General features: G+C 40.7%; 1 protein-coding gene across 1 annotated transcript; it reads right to left on the reverse strand.

The window, feature by feature from the left end:
- Window positions 1-8,335: 8,335 nt before the first annotated feature.
- On the reverse strand, window positions 8,336-9,336 carry LOC122646439 (AT-hook motif nuclear-localized protein 23-like). The gene has a single exon (XM_043839991.1). The coding sequence runs from the start codon at window positions 9,255-9,257 to the stop codon at window positions 8,415-8,417; it is 843 nt and encodes a 280-aa protein (XP_043695926.1). The 5' UTR covers window positions 9,258-9,336; the 3' UTR covers window positions 8,336-8,414.
- Window positions 9,337-20,426: the final 11,090 nt, after the last annotated feature.

A 20,426-nucleotide genomic window follows, 5' to 3' on the forward strand; every position in this document is an offset into this window, starting at 1 on the left:
TTGGGGAAGAGGAGTTGCAGGTTTTTTTTTAAGGGCAATTCCGTCAATTCAAGTCTACTTTTTAACAGCGTTAGTCATGAACTGACGGAATGGACTTATCTGTTACCGTTTGCAAACCACAGGGGGGTACGTAGAATTTTCTTAACCTGGGGGGTGAAAATATCCTTTCATCAAACCTCAGGGGGGTATGTGTAAATTTCCCTTTATTTTATGCATATTTAGTTATTGATGTGTATCTCCATTAATTATATACAGATTGAGAAGTTAGTTTTTTTTTTTTTTTTTTTTTCTTCTTTTCAATAAGTGGTATTAAAGCGAGGCTTGAAATTGTGTGTGAATGATAGAAGGAAACATCACAACAAGGATGATTAATGTGAGTGACTGCAAGTATCTTTACGCACTCGTAGAGGGTGATACGATGAAACACTAAAAAAAAAGTCTGATGCTGAATGGAAGAAATGAGATAAAAAATTTGTTAGATTTATCCAAAAATTTCTAGATGACATTGTTTTCCATTATGTATCCATAGAGATGATAAAATATTTGCTATGAAAGAAGCTAAAAGGATTGTACGAAAGGAAGACTGCTGGCAACAAAACTCTCTTGATTAGGAAATTTGTGAACCTGAAGTATAGAAAAGGAAGTTTGGTTGCAAAACATTTGAATCAACTATAAAATATTTTGAAAAATATTTTCTCAATGAAGATAATGTTTGACGATGAGTTACTGATAGTGTCTCCTAATAATTTTGTACCAGATAGGGTTACTCACATTGAATCAAGTCATAAGAAGTCTGTTAAATGAACAAATAAGAAACAAATTCTTGGGTTCATCTTAAAAACACAATTGTCATAGAAAATTGGGGGAAAAAGTAAAACAAAGCAAAGAAAAAGATTACATGCTGCTATTGCAAAAAGAAAAGAGTAGTCAAGTGCCTAGCACACTTGGTAGCTAGTGGTGCATAAAGACCCATTGTTACCAGGAGGACTTGAGTTCAAGTCTACTCTTGCGGTTTTGTTTTTGGGTCTTTGACCCCTTTGTTCCTTTAATACAATGATCTTCTAGCAAAAAAAAAAAAAAATAGATAGTAGAAAATCTTATCATACCTCCTCAAGAGATTATTAATACTGATGACTCATTGATCTTGTTCTATATCTTAGTCACATGGCACATTGATGCAGGCACATCCTATAATGTAAAACTAATTGAAGTTCAAATTGAACCAACCAATAATTTCATCCTAGATTTATTTTCTCATCCTTACTTCAAGACGAAGGAGATATGACATAAACGACAGAGGTCGTGCATTGTGTTCAAAATCTTATATCTACACATGCAATGAGTTCACATGCATTTTAAGGTATGACACATTTGAAATTAGCAGAAATACAATTCATGAAAGTTGTAGAGCATTGAGTGCTCTTTTCAGTGCCACCAGAATCGAATTAGTCCGACATTGGGAGCATGAAATATGCATTTTCTATTGAGATTGCACAATCTAGACTGCCCAAAAGAATTCACGTCTAAGATAAAAAATTAGCCAAAGAAAGAAACTAGTTGTATTTGAATTTGACATATCATTGGTTGAGAAAATGTCTTAAGGTACGTCTGGCTCATATGAATCACAACTCGATTCAAGTTCCTCAAATGATTCATAATTTAATGCAAGATCCTTATTAGAAAAATTGTTGAAAATGAGATGTTCAAATTCGGTTGAGTTGAGTTAAGAGAATCGTGGAATTATTCCTTGTATAATCCACTTGAAGAACACTCACTTTTATTAAGTATATGTTGATCTTTTTGACAACGATAATTCATTTCTCTCATCCTACGCTTGTCCACTTAATTCGAGAATCAACAGTGGATACCGAAACAACACCAACACATAACGAGATAAAACGTAGGTTTTTCGTTTCCAACAGCTAAGTGCCCCTCCATATACTCATTTCAAGTTTTGGTTTTTAGCTATAAGGGGAATTCATCCTACTTTCATTTGATCCCGGCGGCACCCAAAACTATTTTTGGTTGGCTCCAAGAATTCGAGGACGAATTCTTTCAAACAAGGGGAGTATGATGTAAGCCCGTCCTCCAACATAAAACTAATTGAATCCCAAATCGATCCATCCCATAATTCCATCATGGATATATTTTCTCATCCATGCATAAGTGTTCTAATGCTCCAAGAAATATGTCAATTCAAGGTTAAACGAATGAGATATAACTTAAATGACAGAGGTCGTGCATTGTGTTCAGAATATTTCTTCTGCACAGGCAATGGGTTCACCTGCATTTTAAGGCATGGTACGTTTGGATTTAATAGAGACGCAATTCAGATAAAGTGATTTATTGACAATTCTCAGCCCATATCTAGACCCTACCCTAGGTTGGTGGGCCATGTCCGTAGGGCCCACATACATTATTTATCTTTACTGTAAGGGACCTAACATAGGGTTTGACACTATGAGCTAGTGAGTAGGACTTGTTGTTTTATGCTTACAACGATTTTCTTTTAGGGTTTTGGATTTAGGCTTGCTGGTATATGATGTGTTAAGACCCACATAAATTTGTTTCTTGACATGAACACAGAGTAAAAGGATTATACTTATAGAATTGCATCTGAAACCCTAGTTTTTGTTCTCTCTAAGTATTAGAAAAGGTTGCATATGATGAATTAAGATTTAATTCTTATATGTTGTGACCTTAAAAGAATGCACTTTAACTACTTATTGTTTGGTTATGGTTATGGTTATGGGTAATTAAAATTAATAAATCAATATATGTATATATTAATAGATATGTGATGCGTGTATGCTTCTCTCTCTCTCCCTCTCTCTCTCTCTCTCCACTATCTTTCTAAAACTTATGTACTCCCTTGGACAACCAATTTGGTGGGCTATTCAAGGTATTAGAGAGTCCTGTTGCACAAACAACTGATAGTGATTCACGCATGACACTCATAATGATAATGTCCAATACACATACATTATGAATGCTCATGTTTATTATCTTAAATCGCATTCTGGGAAATATACAACGTGACAACCCTTTTAACAATAAGCTCAATAATGTCCCTAGTTGTGAACACTTTAAGGTATGACCATAGGACAACACACCGCACATAAAATGATGATGCAAATTAAAATGCTTAATTAGAGTTTGATGGACACATATCCACTAACAAATTCTTTTGTATTTTCTAGCAGAAAGTTCTCTCTTGACTTTTTTCGTTGAATAAATAAATTCTCTTTGTTTAACAAAAAATTGGTAGATTGTACACATTTTCTACTCCTACAAAAATTTTCTACATTTTTAGTAAACTGATTTAATTTCAAATATAAAAAAATGAAATAGGTCCTACCAGTTTTATTTATTTATTGTCACAAAAAAAACCAAATATTTATGACGTCTTAATTGTATATTTTTGTGCATGAGTTCCAGAAGTTATTCTTGTTGTGCTAGGCTTGAAAGATGTATACAACTATTTTTCACAAGGATTGATAAAAAACACAAAAATTCTGCTTGAAATTGTGAAGAAATAAAAGAATTGGAAAACATTATAGAAATCTGGCTTCCTTCCATTATTATGTATTTGTGCCACATAGTTGAAACATTTAGCTCCAACAAGAAATAAACAATTTGAAAATGAGACATATGATACGAATATGGAATAATACTTTATTTATTCATAAAAGGTAAAAGGCTTTGTGCACGGCGGTGCATGATGCACTATTGTGCCTGCTACCGTTGGATTGGGATGAGGAACCGTGTACTGTACATGATCATATCAATCCAACAATTAAAAACACAACCGAGCACCATGCATGACCGTGAAAAAATTTTCTCCCCCCTCCTCCTCCAAAACCCCAAAGGAAATGCCATATATAGTTTTTGTGAAGTAGATCAAGTAAGTGTCCATAGCCAAGGCCATAGACCTAATCATAAATTGTAATATTTTTCCTTGCGAATTAATATAATAGGTGGCATATTCAACATCAGCATTGGATTAATATTTCTATTGCATTGAGTGTACGATCTTGATGTGAAGCTCACTTTATCCTAAGGAATACAGATTCGATAATGGTGGCTTCTACATTGGGCCCTGGTCCCATGCCATCATGCACCACCACAGGACTAAAGTCCATATGGAATCTTTGCTTCTCCAAAGGAGTGGCCCAAATCTCCAAGAGGTACTACACAAGTATTATTAGTAGAAAACGAGAATCAAAGAACCCTAGGAAGCATTGTGCTCCCACCTCATCTTTAACTTATCTAAATAGTTTTGAGTTCAGAGATATGCTAAGTACATGATTGGGTAAGATTGCTATATCAAGAAAATTAAAGAAGCAAGAGGAAAGTTGAGCTATTGTCTCCATTTGCCAAAGAATGCAAAGATCAAGGTAGAGGAGAAGCTTCAAAAAAAAATCCATAATAAAATGATACTATTTGAATGTGTTATTGAAAAAGTGTTAAGATCACCATGGATTCACAATGTTTTGCATTGTTTCCGAGTATTTGAGGTGTTCAAGTGTCTTTTTCAAACTTAACGGCGAGTACCGCATCTAGAATCTATGCCTGAGAATTTTGGCCAAACTAATTATGTTGCCTTGAAAAGAAAAAGTTCAATTAGTTACTATAATATTATTCGGCGAAAGCGTAATGGTGACATTTTATGACTGATTACTGCTCTTATATTAATATTAGTTGATCTCCATTGGAAGCAAAGCACTCCCCTACATTCCTTTGGGATCTAAGAGGCATTGGGCTAATGGAAAAATCACTTAAAAGTTTTCAATTGTTAATTAGCAAAATCTTGGTGAACCCTAATCCTATACTTGGCAGATCTCTTCAAAACAAGGACATCACACCTATTGGATTTGGTCATTTGATCAGTAATAGGTTTTTCTATTGACCTTACCATTTCAGTTATCATAGTTTTACCAATCTGAATAGGCTAAAGCCCACAAGTTTGTTTTGGGTTGAACTATCCTAGAGTTGGCCTATTAAATCAATAATTTAGGTTGTTGAGTCAGTGGTTATCTTGTCTGAAGTGGTTATACCATTCATTCATAATGTAATCTGAACAATAAGAATAGTTTATTCATAGACATTATATTATATCTAGAACCCTAACTACTACTGCTGCTGATTGCTGCATCAAAGTCAGCCAATTTATAGTGCAACAAAAGTGAATGTTCACACAAACTGTGGAAAATGTGAATATGATCTTAAGAGGAAGTTTCTATAACAGTAAGGGTAAGAGAATTAAAAAAAAAATCAAACATTCCATTATCAGTCAAATTTCAAGAGTCTAATGCCAATGGTTATGAATGCAAGTGTTTACAGCATCAATAAGGACATAAAAATAGAAGCTGTGAAGGTGGATGGAACCATAGACCCACAAAAATTAAGTTTATCCATAAGAACCTTCACAAACATGCTGACATCATTGCCACTAGACAAGAGATGAAGGAGCAAAACAAAGAAAAGGTGAAAGAAGTGGAATTTTTTTTTCTTTTTTTCTTTTTGATAGGTAAAACCAGATGAAAGCAAGATTCAATGCTAAGACTTGGCAGCAACATGGCAAGGTCTATTTCCTTGGCAAAGGTGGGGAAGAAAAGTTGAAAGAGGAACTGAAAGTTTAAGAAAAAAACATCCATTCCAAAAGCCATTATGTTTATGCCCCACAACTTAGTTTTCAGTTTCTCCTGTGATACTTTATTTATTTGATGGAACAACAATTCTCTGTAGTTAATCTACAAACTCAGTTTCCTCTCCACAAGCAAAAAATTTTAGTTTTAATCATCTTTAATTTGATGCTATGGAATTATTTGATGAAATCAGGACTAAACTTGCAGCACAGTACATAAAATGGCTTATGGTTTCTGAATCTAATTTATGACATGAACACATATGCACCTCATTATCGATCACATGATCATTGTGCACTACTGTGAAGGTTTATATGTGTGAGGATCATTAAATCATGCATCAATTTTTGTATATAAAAGCAAATTGTCAAGAACATGAATATGTAAGTCTTGTGTATCTGAATCCTGTCAAAAAGTGTTCATTTTTCTTTTTCTAAATAGAGCATATTGACGGTTGTAGTGTGATTCGCGGTTGTAGTGTGATATGGTTTCCATGTTTATCTAGGATACTTTAGGATAGAGGATTATTGTGAACTTTAGTTTCCTTGTATATCTATATTTTATGTTCCTTGTATTCATACAATTCCATTTCTGTAAGGTCTCTTGACCATGTACATACCACTGCTTATACCATGAGCTATCAATGAATGAAACACATCTTCTAGTAGATGTTTGAGACTTCCCCCCTCCTCCCCCCCCCCCAAAAAAAAAAAAGTCCCAACAAAAGAAATGCCAAAGTCTTGTGACAGAACTCCATTAATTATCATTTATCCATCACATAGACAAGAAGGCTTTGGAATTTTGAGGTCTTGGATGAAAAAAAAAACAAAAATTAGAAAAAAAAGGAAGAAGATAACAGAAAAATACCTAATTAAGCATAAATACTAATGTTGTTGATGATTATGATATGAACAGTGTGTGTGGTCTCTTCTTCTGTTGTTGTTTTTCTCAGGTTATATCATATGTCAGTTCCAAAGTTGGATTAATGGAATAACATAACCATGAAGACAAAACACAGCAAGATTACTTGAATTTTCTTCACTGCCATATCCTATTTTTGTAGGTAAGATTAGTTGAAATAGGATTGAAAATTTGTAATTAGGATGAGTTCATCCTGAGAAGAGTCTTCCCACAAGACCAACTTGAGCTTTCAGGAGATTGCCATAAATGGATATGAAAATTAATAGAACTCATCTGTGATGAACAATATTTCACTTTGGTTTCTAATGCCTTGCTTTTAATTTTTTCTTCCACCCCCCAAAAAAAAAAAAAATTTTAAAAATAAAAAACAGAAGAAAAATATTCTTGGAGGTAGAGAACTTCCACTTCATTTAAGGTTATCTCAAGCTTGCAATGATTGAGGAAAATTGACACAAATTTGGCATTGAAACTCTGTGGGTCCAATTGCATTTTAAAAAAAGAAGAAAAGATGGAAAGAAATACTGAGTTATATGAATTCAAAATTTGGTTTGAGTTTGATTTCTGATTAATACTAAAGTATTTAAGTTACAAATATTAGCATATAACTAATATCAATCCCTCCTTTGATAAAACTCACCTTATTGCTAGAGTGAACCTTTTTAGTTCTAAATTTTCTTTAGAATGGCTAAGGTCAAGAACCCTTCAAAGATGGAAAATAGAAATTTAAAAGAATCTAAATGTGATAAAAGTTAGACATAATTATTGATTAATACCTGGCTATGGGGCTAAGAGAGATTAATAAATCAATTATCTCCATATGATCACACTTCCCTATGAAAGTATTGGACATATATATATGGAGGTATGAAACTAAATGAAAGGAGAAAAGGCAGAAAAAGAGAAAGATTATTGACATATAAAAAGGCTTGCACAATTAACAACTTACATTTCCAAAGCATCTCATGAAGAAGAAGAAGAAGATCTTCCCTTAGGTATTACTTCCAACCAAATGAAAGCTTAGAGAATGAGACCCATGATGCAAGTAGCTAAGATGCTTAAGTTTAAGACTAAAAAAAAAGAAATTACTTTAAAACCAAAACAAATCTTTACAATTTATGACCCATACAAGTGCCTTAATTTATTCTCTGTAGTATTTTAATTTCAGTACTGTTGACCAAAGAAAGTACCTCAGTATAGAAGTGAAGAAAAAAAACAATTTTGGAAAAGATGATAAAATGAGAGAGAGAGAGAGAGAGAGAGAGAGAGAGTTCCTAGTTTCTTCCCAGATGTTTTGAAGGTGTATCTATTTTATTTCTTCCTTATTATTTCCATTTTTATAATCTTTTTTTTCTTAAAAAAACAAGTGAGGAAGAAAGAGAGAGATTAAGAGATAAGAGAAAGAAATTAGAGACATGATATAAAAATAGAAGTTAGTTTATGGCTTCACCACTAACTGTTACTACTTAATTAATTAGCACTAGTAATAGTGATTAATTAGAAGAGTAGCAGCAGCAGTTGTAGCAGTTAAAGTGGCAGAAGAAGGTTAAGAGACATTAAATATCCAAAACATCATAAAACCCAAAATCTCACAAATCCTTAAAACCCCATTTCTTACTAAGAAAAGGGTTTCCATTAAGATCAAGAAATTAATAACAACAACAATATAACAACTAGAGAGAGAAAGATTTCCATAAATCAAAACCAACAAGTACTTAAAGAAGAAACTAAATTGTACATGAAGAGTTTTTTTTTGTAAATTCCATAAATTTGGTCTGACCTTTCTCTCAGCATTCTTCCATTTCATTCTTTGGATTACAGAAACTTCCGGTTTTCAAAATCAGTTCTTCAGTACTGAGCCCTTCCACCTGTGTTACCTGCCCAACCGTCAACCGGTAAATTCCCCATATTAAGCGGCAAATTGAAAAATGGTAAACCCGAAGATGGATCCGGAAACGGATTGATCATACCACCACCACCACCGCCTCCAGCACCGCCACCAGAAGATTGCGAAACCGGTGGTTGCATCTGAAGCGCCTCTTCTTCTTCTAACGGCAACCGTTCATAAGCCACGTTTGTAAACGAAGCAGCTATTACAATAACCGGTCCAGCAGCAATTAAAGCACCCACAACACTTCCTCCGACAACCTGACCTTGCCCGCCGGCCAAAAATATCGTCAAACTAGTTGCACCCGGTGGTGCCGGTGGTGGCAAAAACGAACCCGATAACGACAAAATCTCAAACCTCCCATGTAACGTCACGATCGCACCTGCTGCCGCCGGTTGCCTTAAACTTACATTAGTAACAGTACCACTTCCACTTAGTATACAGATCCCACGCTGCCGGCGTCTGGCATAAGTAGCTACACAATCGAAAACATCACAACCGTTTCCGACTTCTAAGATATGAGCTCGAAGAGTATTTGCACTTTCTCTGGTTATAATTACCGGCGGTTTTGGTTTGTTTTTTGAACCGGGTGGTCGACCTCTTGGTCGACGAGCTACGATATCTCCTGGACCGGAGTTAGCTGATATAAGCTCTAGTCCTTGATGAGTTGTATCGTCACGATCACCGGAAAATTGATCTCTGTTGTTTTCATCATCGGAATCTTCTTGTCTCTGTAAGTGTAATTCCGGCCGGTGAAGTTGATGAACATAACGAGATGCTGTTCCTAAATCTAAACCCGCCATGACCACATCAAAAGAAACCCAGAAAAAAAATAAGTAAAAAATATTTATAAATATAAATAAACAACTAATAATGATTTTTAAAAGATGGAGAGAGAGAGAGGATAAAAGAAAAGGAAGAACTCGAAACCCTACACAGAAATAGAAAACAAAGAAGATCGAGTGCAGAGAAAGGGAAGGGAAGAAGGAAGATGAAGGAGATTAAGAAGCAAACTAAGCAGCCATTCTCTCTCTTCTCTATTTTATTATATAAAGAGAAGAGGAGACAAGGAGAGAGAGAGAGAGAGAGAGAGAGAGAGAGAGAGCAATATAGAGGGAGAGTTGTAGTAAGAGTGTGTTTGGGTCTTATCAGAATGGGAAGCAAACTATGGTTAAGGAAGTTGACTAGGGTGGGTTAAAGGGATGGATTTAAACCGTTGGATTGGAATTTTAAATGGAAGGGAGGGTGGGGGGGGATCTTAGGTGAGGAAAGTTTTGTTTTGATTGGCGCCGTAGTCTACGTTGTCTTTTTAAGATTTCAAAAAAAGTTTACGAAATGCGAAACCGAGGGGTAGGGACAAGTGGGAGGGAGTTGGTGGAGCTGCGGCGGGTGGGCCCATCTCTTGTCGTCTGGACCCAACCTGGACCGGCCCATATAGGCCCACTTTGGTCCACCTTGGCCTTCTCCATTCTCTATATTTGCTTTGCGTTGTTGCCTTTCAGCTGTAGCCGCCTTCTTTGCCTCTTGACTTGGCTCGGCTTCCATCATCCTTACTCTCTCATAAATGGGTGATAAAATTAGGTGATTGTTTGGTTGTAGATACTGTTCTGCTCTTCTCTGAGCTACTATAAGCATTCCATGCAACCTAATCTTGACTCCGGATTGGTTATCCTAATTGGACCCAATGAGACTTGTTTAAAGGGTTAGGGTTGACTGATCTAATTTGGTTTTGAACCAAATGGGAATGAGGCTAACTAGAAAACCGATTGGGCTGATGTGGATGAGCAAGTCTCCAAGACTAAAGAGCAAAGGGCATAAGAGAGGATCAAAGCTGATTTCAAGGTGGACTTTTCGTTGCTTAAGTCAATTCTCCTGGCAATAATACGAAGTAGCAAAGCAATTGCACAAGAGAGTGAAAGATTGATCCCTTTACCTCTGGTTTTTATAGGATGAAATGATATCGCCATGCTCAGAGTTGGTGCTGGGAGTCTAATATTGGCAGGTAACCTCTGAAAGGAATTTGATTCATTGTGAGAATATGATATGGAACAATATCATCGTTAAGAATCTTAAAGGGGGAAGTCCTGATATGGTGCGGCACCTTAACAAGATAGAAGAAGGAGAGTCTTGATATAACAAGACAATTTAGCGTATCCCACGATTTGAGAATTATCCTTGCCTCGTGTTGCTTGCTTATTGATGAGTGATACTTATGGGTATCACTAACTCTGATAAGGAGAGGTGAAATTATTACTTGTGGATGGCTTAGAAACTCATCATCCAAAAGTTCCCACACTCATTTCCAACCTTGTTTTATTTTGAAAAAAAAAAATAAAAAACATCTGCATGACTTCGTATATATTTTTTTATCAATTAAATTCTAAAAATATTGTTTCCAAGTCAAAAAGTACAATTGTTTTTTCTTTTTTTATCTTGAATTTACCTAATTAAACATATACATATATCCCAAAAAAATTTTAATCACAATAAAAAATGGATAATTTATTATATTTTTCTTTTCATTCTTTTTGGGGTTTAAACAATGAAGGTAAAGAAGAATGGAAAAACCAAAAAGCTATGAAGAAGTCTCAAAAGCAAGACCTACAGAGAGAAGAATTCAATAGAGAGGTTAGTTAAGAAGGAACTCAAAGTAGAAAGAAGCCCTGAAAGGTCACATACATAAATATGAAAGACAACAGGATTTGATAACCTTTCAACTTGACTATGACTTACCTAATCCAAATAGAAATTAAACAAAGAAGAAATTAATTAAAAATTTTAAATTAAATTAAAAAAAAATTGAAATAACCCTTCATCAATCATATCTGTCTTCCCTCTAACCCATCTCCTCTTGTCACGTTTGATATTCAAACATGTACTAATTGTGTTAGAATAAGGTTGGGACAATTGGGGTATGGGCCCTTTATCAGACACGTATAAGTGGGCCCCACTATTGTACAGCATATGATACAGATGTATTGGGTGCGTGGGTGTCTTGTGTATTAAAAGAAAGAGTCAGAGAGAGCAGTGTGGGAAGAAAGAGTCTTTCAAGGTTCAAAAAAACATACAGAACATCTCAATCTAAAACGTCAAATCCAATCCTTGTGGATCCACGTAACAATCTCCCAGCTTGAACTTAAATTCTTCTAACTCAGAATCTGAGATCGAGAGAGAGAGAGAGTTGAGGCCGTGAGGGTCTACCATGCCCTCGTGCACATCACCTAGCGTCTAGTTTCGTACTATCTTTATAGTGGCGTTGAAAAAAGGATCAATTCCCTTGTCAGCTGAGGTTACTGTCTCAGACATCAGACATCACACATCAGGAGTTCCTCTCGTTCTCTTCAATAAATTTGCTTTCGATCAGAAAAAAAAAAAAAAAAAAAAAAAAACCAATTCAAGTACATATAAATTGACGAAAATGTTCTTAGATGAAATAAATCTGACCCTTCAAGAGGACAGGGTGACCTACAGAAAGTAGGGTATTAATAACGTACATTATCTTCCCCGCACCCCATATCTGTATCTGTTTCTGTATCAGATCAGAATCTCAGAGAAGTCAGACACTCACATCATCCCCTATCGCATCTATCCAGGGTCTTATCTTTGTCAGACTAATCTTCAACACACGAACTGATTAAATTATGAGGTCATTTTAGTAAATTTAAGTGAAAAACAAAATAAAACAAATTTAAAATACAAACACACAGGATTTCTTGGATTTGGATTTCATAAATTCAGCCGTGAAACAAGCTAAGTTGTGTGAAATTCTGAAATCAGGCTTTAACACAAAGCCATTGGGTTTGATCATTGCATGTGAGTCTGGATGGATGTTGGATTGGGCCAATCTAATTAACCACGAATGTTAGAATTACTTGCAGGGCTCGCGGACACGTCCTCCATCACTAAATGGATATTGGAAAGGAGGGTGAGCGGGAATACAGAAGACACAGTGTGTAGAGCACTATCCGACCGCCCTCTGTGTTTGGACACGCAACCTAACACACAGGCAGGGTGTTGGATTGCATGCCCAAACACACAGGGCCATTGAAGGGATGGGATACATCTGATCAATCTGAGATGTTTGAAATAGGGGGAATGGAAGTAATGAATTATACGTTAGGCAAGAGTTCTTTGTTGGGGGGAGCGTGGCCCCTGCATGTATAGGGGGCCTATGAGAGCGTGTGTCAAAACATCATGGGGTTAGATTTCCACTTTTCATTGGGAACAGGACGATCATTGTGTAATCACTAACGTGGCGAAAGTGATACACTCTTTCATATAAAAACTTTTCTTTATATATAAAAAAAACGTTTCATGTGGGAGAATGTACCATCCATGTCTAGACACAAAGGAGAGCAAAATAAATGCTCAGGCTCCCATGAAAGGCGAAAATCTCACCCCTATAATGCCAACACGTGCTCTCAATAACCCCCAAGTGTGCAAGGGCCATGCTCTTCACAAAGATATATATATATATGGGAAACAGAACGCCACCAGATCATGCCAGACATGTTGCCCTTGCACCCTGACACAGGGACGCATGACATGACCATTAAAACCTTGATCATTGCCAAGGTTCCAGAGGGGTGTGGTGGTCATATCGTGTGCCCCCTATGTCAAGGTGCATGGGTTCGACGTGTTTGGCATGACCAGGTGACTCCTAGATGGTCGTGTGGTTCTTGCACCTAGACATATGAGCATACAAAATTACTAACCAACTCCTTGTGAAATTAAATATAAAAAAATCCATTCATATTGATGCCCCTTGTGTGTGTTATCATTGGCCCCTACGTTGATTAGACGACCAGATAACAGTATATATGTGTGGGTAAAAGAATGCTAATCGATTGTGTAACTCCTACTCCAAAACTCAAAAAGTGTGAAGTTACCATTTCACCCGGTGGAAGTCGAACATCTCATCCATATTGATGCCCATGCGGACATTTTCATTGATCTTTGCACTGATGCTGGGCCTACATGCCTAGATAACCATTATATAAATTTATATTAGAATTCATGGACGGATAGGATCATCCACAACCTGTGTGGGTCCCACATAACTTGAACATCCAAGGGCTCCCAAGGTGCAGCTGGGGCGTTAGTAGTTTTTGTAGTTGTGCGTGTGTGTGCACCTTTCAGTAGTAGGTCGGTAGGTAGTAGTAGCAGTAGTAGTTAGATGATAGATAAAGAGGTTCAGAATCCTAGGCAAACTCCATCTGCCCTTTACGAACAACAAGTGTGCAACGAGGGGGGGGAAGGAAATAGAAGAAGAAGAGGAGAGAAACCCCAGAAAGGGCAGAAACCATCATCAAAGCTCTGACTGAATTCATTTTGCATTGAACCCTAAACTTACACTGCTAGTTCTGGCATTTGCGAACTCCCACTCCAAAATCACCAGCGAGGAAGACTGATCGAATTATAAAACGATCCAACTAAATAATCTGCGCGAGCCGCGCGAGAGTCGAGAGTCGAGAGTCGAGAGTCGAATCACGGATCTCTCTCTCTCTCTCTCTCTCTCTCTCTCTCTCTGTGGGTGTGTGTGTGTGTGAGGCTGTGAGCTGGCACAAGGTGCAAGTTAGCTGCAAAGGACGTGAAGAGAAGGAGATCACGTGCGGGTGATGGGGAGTCATAAAAATAAAACCAAAGGAGCACCGTATAGCTGTCGGCCACGAGGCAGCAGTCGCTTTCATTGGGAATTGGTCAAACCTCTCCCCTCTTTGACTCTTTCCTTTACGTTGCCCATAAAACCCGGGCATTTAAGTTATGCGTTTATTTATTGGCAATAGCCAATAGCTGGTGGTTTAGTCAGGTCAGATTAGGGCAGGGAATAGGGCAATTAGTAGGACCAGGGCCAGCCGGCCAGAAGGTCACTCAGGCCAGGTGAGAGAGAGAGAGAGAGACACAGGGAAGGGTTCTGTGATTTCCGTCCATTTGGTATTAATTATTTAATTAACTCTGCTTTTAGTTGGCTAAAGCCTAAACTAAAGACTAAGCTAAATTATTGGGTCTGTAATAAAAGCCTTCCCTAGGTCACCACCCCCCATTGCCTCTGGAGAACTCCCGACCCCATTGGAAGAAAAGCTCCCCGAATTTAAGGGCGTCAGAAATACCACCATAGCAGTAGCAGGTCCACACCACCTCCTCTCTCTCTCTCTCTCTCTCTCTCTCTCTCTCATATACACAACTCTCTATATATTTTGAAGTTTGAACATTGATGGGCTGTGTTGGGATATAGGACCGGGCATGATGAGAACGGGCTGTAGAGGTCGTGGATCCAGGACCGGGTCACGGGCTCAGCAGATACAAGCGCGTGTACCCAACCTCGTGCCAACAGCGCACAGCTTGTCATCTTGCGAGGTGATAGTGAGAACGAAAGGAACAACTTTCACCGTTTACGTAAACAACTCCAAGTCCATCATGGACTGTTGGTGGAAAATTCAACACCTACATGACGACGTGAACAGTGATAAATGTAGGGCGTGCCAGAACCTTTGACGCAGGTTCAAACGGACTGGGACTAGCGGCCTATCTAACTACCAACCAAGGACGTTGAATTCCATCGTGCCTAAGTTATCTCCAAGGACTTTTAGGTTAGACTATATGGCGATAGATCCAAGAAGAATGCTTGTAAAGATCCAATTGAGAAAGACGACTGAATTAGAATAAATTACTAAATTAAATAATGAGGAATATACTAACCACCTTAAGCCAGATCCAAACTCCACCAAGGCAGAATTTCCCAATGATCGGCTCAGTGAGACAACAAGTACACTCCTCTAAGGACTGAAAAACTAGACTAAAAACAAAGTAAAGTGACAAAAGTAAAGATAAATGCCAAGGGTGTTGAATGTGTGTGTTCTTCTCCTTCGTCTGCAACTGCTGCCCTCTATAGTGGCCCCCTGGCAGGTTCCCTGTTGGACTCTAACTCTTCTCTCCCATCTCCATGTGGCAAAAGACGTTGCCTATTTCCTGGGCCCCACCATTTTAAAAGAGGCGTGGCTCACCCCTCTCTTCCCTAACGTTGAGGACCTCTTCCCTCATGGGCGAGATTCCCTCCTACGGCTCCATGCTCTGCTAACGTGGCTCCTCTCCTAACGGGCCTTGGCCGATGCTACTACCATGGGGCCCAATCCAAAATTACCCCTAACAATCGCCCCTCACAACTCCCTAAGGCGGTGCCACATGGCCCATCCTAGCATCGGGGAGTTGTGTGCCGTCTTCGTCCTGGGTCTTGGTGCCTTCATAATGGCGCAACGCCCTATACTTCCTACTAGACCTGCTCTCTTCAGCCAACGCGTCCCGTTCGGATGGCCTTGGTTTTGTTTCTGTCCACTTCTATTCCTTTCCTGTGGATGAGGAAACCCAGGAAATTTCCAGCCGCCACTCCAAACGCACACTTGAGCGGGTTCATCTTCAGGCCGTGAGACCTCATCCTTTCAAACGTCTTCCGCAAATGAACCAGATGTTCTCCCTCGGCCTCGGATTTTATCACTACATCATCAATGTACACCTCGGCAAACTTGCCAATCATGTCGTGGAAGATGGCATTCATGGCCCTCTAGTACGTTGCCCCAACGTTTTTTAGGCCGAATGGCATTACAACGCATTCGTAGGCTCCCAACGCTCCAGGACATCGGAAGGCCATTTTTGGTACATCCTCCTCAGCTATGAAGATTTGATTGTAGCCCGCGTGTCCATCCATGAAGGACATTATCTGGCTCCTGGACGCAGAGTCCACCAGCATGTCCGCTATGGGCATTGGGTATTCGTCCTTTGGGGTTGCCTTGTTAAGGCCCCGAAAGTCGATACATACTCCCAATTTACCATTTTTCTTAACTACGGGGACTATATTGGATAACCAGTCGACATAGCGGGCAGGCCGTATAAATCCGACCTTGAGTAACCGTTCAACCTCGTCTTTCACCTTTAGGACGACATCGGGCGCCATGCGCCTGGGCGGCTGCTTTATCTGCCTGAAATTATCTTTAATGGACAACCTATGTTCGACCAATTTTTGGTCTAGGCCTGGCATCTCGGAATAGTCTCAAGCAAAGCAATCTTTAGATTCTTTTAAAAGGGCTACAAGTTTCTTCTGAAATATAGGGCTAAGTAAACTACTAACAAAGGTAGGACGTCTGTCGTCTTGTTCTCCTAGGTTGACCTTCGTTAACGGGTCTTGTACTTCGGCCGGTGTTTCCTCCAACTTTGGCGGCGCGGGGTGCAGATCTTCCATTCTGATTTCTGTCTTGAGCTCCTTTTGTTTCTTGGCCGTCACTTCAACCACGAAGCCTTCTTCAGTAGACATCCTCCTTTCCAGGCCTGAGACTGACAGCCTCCGAAGGATGCTTGCTACTGTTCCACTGGTTGTCTTAATCATGATGACCGGTGATAAGGAATCACCCGTCCTATGCTGATGGAGATTCTAACCGCTCCGACGCTGCCCTCGCCTGAAGGATTGGTTGCATCACGGTTGCTGTTGTGACCAAAGATGTTGGTCTCCCGTCCTCATCCGCCCCTACAAACTTGATCGGTCCAATGCCTCTCCCATAAAGGATGGCGTCGGCATGGCTAGCTTCTACCACGAATGGCCTGCTATCTCTGTCACTACCCTGATATCACCTTCATTGTCCCAGAAGATGAGGATCTGGTGTAGGGATGATGGCACGCATGCGTTGGCATGTATCTAGTCTCGTCCAAGTAGGGCATTGTAATGGGCCGATGTATCCATGACAAAGAACGCCGTCATGGAGGTACATTCCCAGACCTTCAATTCTATGGGCAGTACGCCCTTTGGCTTTGTAGCACCCCCCAGGGAAATTCATCACGGATACTTCAGCAGGAATAAGGTCCAATTCGTCCTTTCCTAAATGCTTCATCATTCGGGCTAGGAGGATGTTTACAGCTGCCCCATTATCGACCAACACCCTAGAAACGGGCTTGCCCTCCATATGTGTGTGGACGTACAAAGGTTTCAAGTGCTAGCACATCTCCTTTGACGGTCTGCCTAGGACGTCTGGCACTCACCCCCTAGCAATTGGGGTATCAACCGTTCATTCGGTTTCTCTAGTGATTACTGTCTGAACATTTTTTGGCGGCTAATCTTCTCTGTCTGGGACTATTTCGATGTCCATTACTCCGAATGTTATCTCCTCCAGGACGTCTCCCTCCAGCTGACTTGCCTGTCCAGGTTGATACTTGAATATCTGAGGGATAATATACACCATGGAGACCTAAACTTGTGTTTCTACCGAACCAAACATCATACTCATGAACTCAACAAAGTCCGTTTCTTCCTCGGGTGTACTTCCTTGTGTGGCAGAATGCCTGTCCCCCAATTGTTCCACTTGTGGGGCCTCCTCGATGGGTTGGCCGTCATTCTGGTTTGGGGAGTTGCTTACCAAGACCTCGAAGTCGCTCTCCTCTGTCTTATAGTCTGACACTTCGGACTTCAGGGCCTGTCCCTTACCCCTGAGGTCCTGTTCACCACGCCTAAGAATGGTGGCCGAAGGCCATTCTACAACTGCCTCCCCATTTTCCTGTCCTGCCCCTGGTCGAATTCTTCTTAGGGCGGCCTGCTTCCGTTGCCACCTCCTTCTTTGGGTCCTTATCATTTCCATCACCCTAGGTTCAGTCGAGAATTTTGGGTGTCTAGCGACTGTCCAATCGTCCGTCCTGATAAGCTTGGGGAGGATAGTCCTTCGCCTTCCTCCTGGCCTTGACTGGCTTTCAACGAAGCTCGGATCTCCAGAATTGTAAGCCAAGCGGCGCTTCACCGGTGTCCTGCCTAAACGGTCTCTGATCGAAGGTCGTGACGTTGTCTACCATTCGGTAGTCCGTGTTGTGCGAGGCCAACTTTCATCTCTTTTTCTTGTAATCCCCTGCTGGGGAGGGGTAGTATACAACGCGGGCGTCTGTCTGTCCTTCCCGGGACTCTAGTCTTCGATCAACCACTTGTAGTGGGTGCATACCCCCCATTGAAATGTGTGGGATTCTTTGGGTGATGAGGCCCCAGGGTTGCTGCTATACTCCTTGAACGTGCTAAATGGCTTTGGTCGGGTATTGCTCTCTCGATAACCTTCATCCTAGAGTCCCCTTGGTGACTTGTCTTGCCTGGTGCGTTTAGGGGTAGCCTGAGACATACTAGCGGTTGGCCTGTTTTCCTTTGCCAAAGTTGTCATCTTAGCTGGGGAAGAGGGTGCAAAGACGGTCTGGGTTTCGGGGCTGCTCTTCTGAACCCTGCTTTTGGGCTGTCCCGACTCTATGCCTGCAGGTCTAGTAGGGCTAGCTGTGTTTGCTGCTTCCGCCTTGGCCATCTTTGACAAGTCCGCACTGATCATGTTGACTGGGAAGGGGTTTTCATCGATGGTCATCACTCCTTTCTCCCTTTTAGGAAACTTGATTCGTCCTTCAATATTGGCTTTCTGCAAGGCATTACACAACACAACATAGTTAATAGTCATGTGAGTCCGAGTATTATGCCACTTGCAATACTTTTGGGCTTTCACATTTGCCTCTGCTGGGATCTGATGCCCTGGCGGCAGTTTGATCTGCTTATCTTTCATTAGTTGGTTGAAGATAAGCTCGGCCTTCAATATATCAAAGGAGTATTTGACTCCAATGTCAAAAGTCCGCTGGGGAGTTGGCTTGGGCTGTTCAGCCAGTCGGTCGCTCACGGCCTGTTTGGCCAAGACCTTGCAAACGTAACGCTTTCCCTCAGCTATTTCGGCCGCATCAACCTCACAATCGAGGAAGCTGACCGTTTTGGATTCCCCCACCCCTAAGAGTGGGTAACTACCTGCTGCGGCCTCTTTGTAATAGGTTCCCAGAGAAGATGCCTTCTTTTGGTCTTCTTCTTTTAAGAGGGCCTCAGAAGGGGCCGCTTGTACTATCAACTGCCCAAGATCTGTGAAGTTCTGGCGGGCGAAACGTTTTCTTAGTTCTAGGTTTAGTCTGCCCAAGGCCATCTTTGCGTACTCACCCTCGTGGAGGAGGGTAGGGAACTTGTATTTGGCCAGTTTGAACCGATTAACAAATTTGTCGACGGTTTCTCCTGGCTCCAGGCGCATGTGGGCCAGATCACCAATAGTGGTCTCAGGCTCAGTTCTGTAGAACTGGGTGTGGAACAATTCCTCCATCTCCTGCCAGTTCTGCACCGAATTGGCTGGTAGGTGGAAATACCAAGTAAAGGCGACGCCTGTCAATGAATTAGGGAACAGTCTGAGTTTTATGGCGTCATTCGCCCCCAAGTTTCCGCATTGAACGGTAAAGCGGGCAATGTTCTCAATAGTAGACATGTTGTCCTCCCCTGAGAACTTTGTAAACTCCGGTATCTTCCCATTTCTTCCCAGATCAATATTGTCCAGATACTCTGGATAGGGTTTTCGATAGACCGGCCTAGCCACTGATCGATAGGTTGGGTCTATGCTGCTTTGAATTAGGCGCTTCAATTACTCGTAGTCGAGTATTGGCCTGTTCCCAACGGCCGCCTCGGGATTCACAGCCTGGTTAGGGGGTGCCACCGCTGCCCATGGGCCTGTGGTAGGCCACATTGGGGTGCTTCCTGGCCCACGGTGGTCACCGGCTCCTGTCGTGGCCTGGTTCCGATATCCTCCTATGGGGATGGTATTCGCCCCTGTGGCCATAGGGGAAGGCCGTGTATTTGCCCCGATCTGACCAGTGTCGATTCTAAAATCGTGTTGCATCGCCGTGACCCCAAATGAGGCCACGGTAGGTGCTGGCAGCGGCATGTAGGCCAATCCGGCCTGCGCTTTGTTCGCCCCTGTTGCGTTGGCAAACGTAAAAGTGGGGCCATTGCTGGTTCCGACTCCGATATGGAATAAAGGGTTGCCATACGCCACAGGCTGGTCTCCATGGATGGGAGCCTGGCTAAAACTTCCAGTGTAGGCGTACTGCTGCCTACGGTCGGTCTGGCCTGTGTCTGGTTCGGGCACAATGGTTTGAGACGCTGCCAC

The sequence above is a fragment of the Telopea speciosissima genome, chromosome 11 (assembly GCF_018873765.1).
Source record: "Telopea speciosissima isolate NSW1024214 ecotype Mountain lineage chromosome 11, Tspe_v1, whole genome shotgun sequence".
Lineage (NCBI taxonomy): Eukaryota > Viridiplantae > Streptophyta > Magnoliopsida > Proteales > Proteaceae > Telopea > Telopea speciosissima.